This window comes from Aedes aegypti, chromosome 3 (genome assembly GCF_002204515.2).
Source record: "Aedes aegypti strain LVP_AGWG chromosome 3, AaegL5.0 Primary Assembly, whole genome shotgun sequence".
NCBI classification, from domain to species: Eukaryota; Metazoa; Arthropoda; class Insecta; order Diptera; family Culicidae; genus Aedes; species Aedes aegypti.
In genome coordinates this window covers 274,450,610-274,457,116 of record NC_035109.1, presented here as the reverse complement: position 1 = coordinate 274,457,116, position 6,507 = coordinate 274,450,610, and the positions used below count along the sequence as shown (strand labels likewise).

The window sequence follows — 6,507 nt, the reverse complement described above, 5'->3', positions numbered from 1 at the left end:
CTCGAACGTGTGGATCACATCAAGGACCTAGGTGTTTTCCTTGATTCACAGTTATCATTCAAACAACATATTTCGTACACGGTCAGCAAAGCTTCGACAACTCTCGGTTTCATCTTCAGAATCGCCAAGAATTTCTCAGATGTATACAGCCTGAAATCACTTTATTGCTCTCTTGTGCGCTCCACGCTGGAATACGGCGCTGCGGTTTGGAGCCCCGCTTACAACAATGGAGCGGAAAGGATCGAATCTGTCCAACGAAGATTTCTTCGATTCGCACTTCGCAAGTTACCGTGGAGAGATTCGTTTCGCCTGCCGAGCTACGAAAGTCGTTGTCAGCTAATAGACTTGGACCTTCTTCGCTGTAGAAGGGATGTCATAAGAGCTTTGACTATTGCGGATGTGTTGCAGGGACGCATCGACTGTGGAACTATTCTGGAACAAATTAATTTGAACGTCCGACCACGCTCGCTTCGCAACAACATCATGCTAAGACTGCCTCTATTTCGTACAAATTATGGACTTCACGCTGCTCTTTGTGGTCTACAGCGAGTTTTCAACAGAGTATCTTCATTGTTTGATTTCAACATTACCCGAGAGACGCTCCGTCGAAGATTTTCATTGTTTTTCGCTGAACGAAATAATTAGTCTAAGTGTTTAGTTTAAGTTTTATCGCCTGACTATATTTGTTTTTAAATTCATTCTTATTGTTTTTGACGTCACTGTACTTTGTTGTTAATGTTAGCATATACTTATATTTTAAGACATCATTGGGGCTACTACTTGCCTGTTGATGTAGTATAAACAAATAAACAAATAAACATGCTTTATTTTCACTATCGCTCTCTACATTGCCTAGGCCTAGTCTACTCTCTTTCCCACTAACTTCCCTCTAGCTATTTCTGTGTATGCGGATCAACTTCTCCTGCGGCGCGCACTCGATGCGCGAGATCTTCTGCTGCTCTTCTTCTCTTCAAGCTTCGAACTCCGACATTCGCTCCGGGGAGCTCACACCTCCACCTCTCACTCTCGGGTGAGTTCTATGCTAGTGCCGCCGAATTATGGGCTAGCAAAAAATGTTGTTGTGCCTCTATTGGGTCACATGGCCATGGACGACACTAACAAACAATTTGGCGATCGCGTCCTTCTCCGGCCACGTGTACCCCGGAAAGCTTTGAAGCCGTTGCGTGGGGTCAAAAACGGTCGAAGTGGATTGATGTAGTGTGACGGCTTTGCCTTATGCTGCCACGAACCTATTGCAACAAATTTCAACGCACACGTGTCGAGATTACAAATCTATCCTCTAATTTTATTTCGTTCTTCGCACATTTACCTTAATCAACACGGATCAACGCACAACACTTTCTGCAAAACTAATCTGCTTGCGCGTAATTGACTTTGCGCTTAACTAAAGGGAAACAATGTACATTAGCTAACACCTATTAAGGACACATGTTACTTTTACCTATTCAAACACACTACGGCACGGTAACAAGAAATAGACCGTTCTTGCCTCTTCCACGAAACGGAACAAAGTGAACGATTCGAGGCTGGAGTAATCCTCAGATACCGCAGTTTTTCAACATTGTCCCCAAACCGAGCATCAAAGGAATTTATCTCCAAAATTTCCCGAAGTCGTGCATCTCATTCCAACTGACTATTCAAACCATCTAGTCAGCTTGCTCGCTAAGCTTCGGGACAAGCGTGGAATGCCGAACAAGGAAAAGGTCAACGCATCCTGAATAGCATAGGCATATGGGTCACTGCCCGTGACCCAAGCGGTTTTTGGGTGGCGTCATGACGCTCGACAGGCTTGCAAAGCCATGCGCTTTCCTGGTAGCTGACCATAGGGAACTCAAGACACTCGTTTTAGGCGTGAGTAACTATGTCGTATATTCTCTATGAGAGCAATTGGCGGTGATCGAATTGGAGATTTAATTTAGAAAAACGAATGGACATGCAAACACAGACAAACAGACGTCACACTCTCATCGATGTCCATCGACCACCTTTTTAACGGTCGATTTAAATATATGGCAGGTGGCCAATCCACCACCGTCACACTCTCATCGATGTCCATCGACCACCTTTTTAACGGTCGATTTAAATATATGGCAGGTGGCCAATCCACCACCTGCAGCGCTCGCATCGTTTTAGTTCATGTTTGACGTTTACACACTACCGCCACCTGTTGGCCCATCGGCCAAACACCGTGATTTTAGCATTGGGCGTACATGTTCTCGCGACTATGTTTTTGGTCGCGATTTGTTCTAAGTGTTACGTCTGTTTGTCTGTGATGCAAAGTTTAATAAATTAACAAATATTGAATTAACAAATAACAAAATAACATGTAATATTTACAGTCTTAAATTTAACAAAGAATTTATAATAAATAATAAAGCGTACTTGCTACAAATGAAGGACGGGATAACGGAGGAAATATCTTCGTCAGTATGCTCGAGGAGGACTTGCAAGCACCTGGTGTCTTCGAACGTCGGATGCATAGGGCGATCTTTGGCGGTGTGCAGGAAAACGGTGTGTGGCGGTGAAGGATGAACCACCAGCTCGCACAACTACGGCGAACCCAGTATCCAGAAGGTGGCCAAAGCTAGGAGAATTCGATGGACAGGGCATGTTGCAAGAATGCTGGACAGGAACCCTGCAAAGATGGTGTTCGCGTCGGATCCGGTTGGTACAAGAAGGCGTGGAGCGCAGCGAGCTAGGTAGGCGAATCAAGTGCGCATCGATTGGGCAGATCCGAGGATGAAGAGATGCGGCCCCGAACCGAGTATTGTGGCGTGAAATTGTTGATTCAGTGTTATCTGTTTAGATGTTAACTGAATATATGAAAATAGTGTGTTTTGAAACGAATACCGTGCACCCTCGCTAATTTGAACGGCACGCATAACGAAAACACATGATATATTTATATTGTTTACTGTTTGCTCAGAGCGTTCGAAGAGAATGAATTAATCTTTTGCATTTCCTGTATTACTTTATTCCGAAGATACTCTCTACGTAGAACAAATTTTGAGAGCTGCTATTATTACACAAACATATTCGAGCACAAACTTACCCTTCGTTTATTGTGCCTTGGCCAGACGTTCGGAAACATCCTTCCAGTTGACGACATCCCAAATAGCATCAACGTAGTTCGGCCGGAGATTTTTGTACTGCAAATAGTACGCATGCTCCCAAACGTCGATTCCCAACAGTGGAACCAATCCTAATGAGATGAATATGATTTTTACAACTCTATCGTTAGACAATTCATTCCATCTTACCCGTAGTAGCTTGCAGCGGGTCCTGGTTAGGGCAGGCGGCCACCTGCAGGGCTTTCGTCTTCTGATTATAGCCCAGCCATGCCCAACCGGATCCCTGCACGGCAACAGCGGCGGCTTTCATTTCCTTTTTGAAGTTTTCCAATCCGTGGAAGTCGCGCTCCAACAGCTTCTTCAGCTCCGCCGACGGATCCGAGCGTTCCGGCGAGAGATTCTTCCAGAAAATCGAATGGTTGATGTGACCACCGCCGTTGAACTTGAGTGCACCACCCAGCTGAATGATCTTGGAAGTGTCCTTCTTTGCAACGGCTTCCGCCAACTGCTCCTCGGCGGCGTTTAAATTGGTCACATAGGCATTGTGGTGCTTCTGGTGGTGAACCTATTGGTGATAATTGAAGATTAGAAACAAGCATGAATTTTAGTACCTCTCATATATTATAGGTATTATATTTCTTAAACCACGTGGTCATTATTTTGGAATTTAAGACTCCCTCCACACTCGTGGTCTTTTGTCCAAACCGAAATTTTAAAGTTTGTCTGGACTCGTGGTCTTTGGCTAAACCATTAATTCCCCATCATAACGACCACGTCATTTGTACATTTTTCAGATTTGAAGTAAAGAAGGGTGTGTCATTTCAATGTGCACAACAGTAATAAATAGGTATCTATTGATTTTGCCGCATTTACATAAAATAGCTAACTAGTTCGGAGATGTATAACCTACGAACGTCTTTATACCTTTCGTGGTAGCCTCATGAGGTAAGCTGTGAGGCATCCTTCTTAAAAATTTGTTGAAAAGCGGATACATCATTTTATTATATAAAAATTGGACAAATTGGGTGTATCTCTTTTTTTTAGAAAAATATTGAATATTGTGTTTCCCTCCAGAAAGATCAATCAATTTTCAGAAGTGCTAAATAAAGTGGGGAATGTTATAGAATCGTTTTTTTTTTCATTCCAATTCCCATACAAACTTTGAAGGGCTTGTGCAGTCCCAATTTTGGTCCAAATGATCTCATATGTTGGAAGGACAACCAGAATTCAATTAAGAATAGAATAAGTGGAACAAATTCTTTGAACCACCCTACTATAATATATTATATGCTATTAGTTCAGATCTAACCTCCATGATTTCACGGCAGATGACCGGCTCCAGAGCGCCAAAGTCGTACGGAAGATCCGGCAGGGTATGCTTGTTGCGACATCCCAGAACAGCTGCAACATTTCTGCAAATTCAAAGTTTGCAAACACATCAATCTATCAATAGGCGAAATGTAAATTGTGATTACAGAAGGGGCATTTACATAATCAATTTATTGACGATAACAGATTATGTACCAGGATTGGACCGAAAAGGAAATGGCACCGAACTGGAAATAATCTTACCTGGTAGATACCAGAACAGCACTGCGAAGAGCCAACATTGTAAGCAGCAAAATTTACGATCTGCAAGAGGAAAGTAAAAGATACGCCGAGAGTTAAAAAGTATTTTTAGTGACAAAATTAGCAGCCAAAATGCACCTGATTGAACAACAAAGTTTACAGGAGTGATCTCGCAAGGATTTTACGAGATGGTCAGCACAAGCTTTCATTATTGTCAGAGTGATCAAACCGTTATGTCATGCCGGCGACTTTCAATAACAAAAGCAACCCGTACACTGAACAAAATCGGAGATTTTTTTTCTCTATATTTTGAGTTTACTCGATCTCAACCCAAAATCTTTCGGTACCTATTCTCATTTTTCCTCACAAATGTTGTCAAAATGGAGAAAGCTGCATCTACCCAACACGGGTACTTTGGCCCAATAAGCCAAATTAGGGTAAATCCAACTTTTCTAATGCATGGATTGAAAGAACTAAATTCTAGAAGAATTCGCGATTAGGGCCTACCTTTTCACTTTAAAACATATTTCATAAATCTAGTTTTAAAATCCCCATCAATACCACACACATCTCCTACAATTCCCCTAGCTATTTCGTACTCAAAAAATCTATAAAGGTTTCGCCTAAAACGTACTCGAGAATGCCAGTATCGCCCAATGTTATGAGCCTGTAATCGATATTATTTTCAGTGTCGCCTATTACTTTTGCGCCGTGTTTACATTCTGGTTTCAATTAAGCCCGCCATGTACGCCTTGTTTATTTTTTGTTTGCAGTGTCGCCGTTTACTCTCGCCGTGTTTTGATTTCGATTTCAGATGCGCCCATCACTTTGATAAACAAAAAAACAGGCGTAATCAATAAAGTGTGTGGTTTTGCATGAGGTGAAGTTTTGTCTTCTACAAATTTGCGTTTTTCGAATAGTTAAATTATCGATAAGGGAAAAGTTCAAGTGCAGTGAATAGACAATCAAGCTACAATTTCATCTATTTTTTAGCATCACCCCACATCAAGGCTACGATAGGCGCGTGCTGTACGCACGGGGCTATCCATCATAAGGTCCTTGGTTCGATTCCAGGTCGTCGCGAAAACATTTTTTGTTTTCAAATTTTGGTTTCATAAGGCAAAGCTATGAATTTCAACCCGAAGACGAATTTTCTTAAGTGATATATCCTATGTATTTCGATAGTAATTTTGCCTGAGTGTAAGAAACAACCCAAATTGAGTTGAATCCCGTCTCCGTGAAAGCTCTTTTTTCAGATTGAAAGATTTCCAATCTAGCATTTTACCAGAGTGGATTTAACCTGAGAGAGACTCCCGAAGAGGAAAAATATCAACGTCATATGCAGCCCAGATTCCCCTCTCACGAAACGCCAAATGCAGCCCACCGTTTTTATGGCTGAAAAAGTGAAAAGTATTGTGTTCAAAGTAAATTGTTATTAAAAACCTCAGTCAGCGGAGCAGTTTTTTTCCAAAGTTGCTGATAAACCTAAGCAGAAGATTAATTATTTCTAATGTCTGCTACGTTTGCTGGCATGAAATTTCACTCAAACGGCTATTTATGATTCGATGTGATGCAAACTCAATCATTTTTTGCTGAGAGGTTCATGTGAGGGTTTGAACGGCTAGCGCATAATTGGTATAAACACAAAGGGGAATTAGAAAAAAAAAACTCAGCAATCACAGAAAAAGAAGACCGTCTTCGCGAGTCTCGTCTCAAGATTTAACTAACAGTGGCGTTAAAATTGGAACAGCAGCGAACTGTCATTTCCATACAAATCTGTGTTCCAATCGAGCAGGAGACCTGTCAAAACTGGAACAAGACGTCACTCTTGTTTACAGGCACTCTA

At 41.9% G+C, this 6,507-nt stretch overlaps 1 protein-coding gene across 1 annotated transcript; it reads right to left on the bottom strand.

Annotated features, from left to right (window-relative positions):
- Positions 1-2,972: 2,972 nt before the first annotated feature.
- LOC5565487 (superoxide dismutase [Mn], mitochondrial) lies at positions 2,973-4,906 on the bottom strand. The gene is made up of 5 exons (XM_001649800.3): positions 4,800-4,906; positions 4,665-4,724; positions 4,402-4,504; positions 3,282-3,657; positions 2,973-3,223 (listed from the first exon to the last, which is right to left on the bottom strand). Exons 2-5 carry the CDS (start codon positions 4,700-4,702, stop codon positions 3,081-3,083), a joined length of 660 nt encoding a protein of 219 aa, XP_001649850.1. The 5' UTR covers positions 4,703-4,724; positions 4,800-4,906; the 3' UTR covers positions 2,973-3,080.
- Between the last annotated feature and the right edge of the window lie 1,601 nt (positions 4,907-6,507).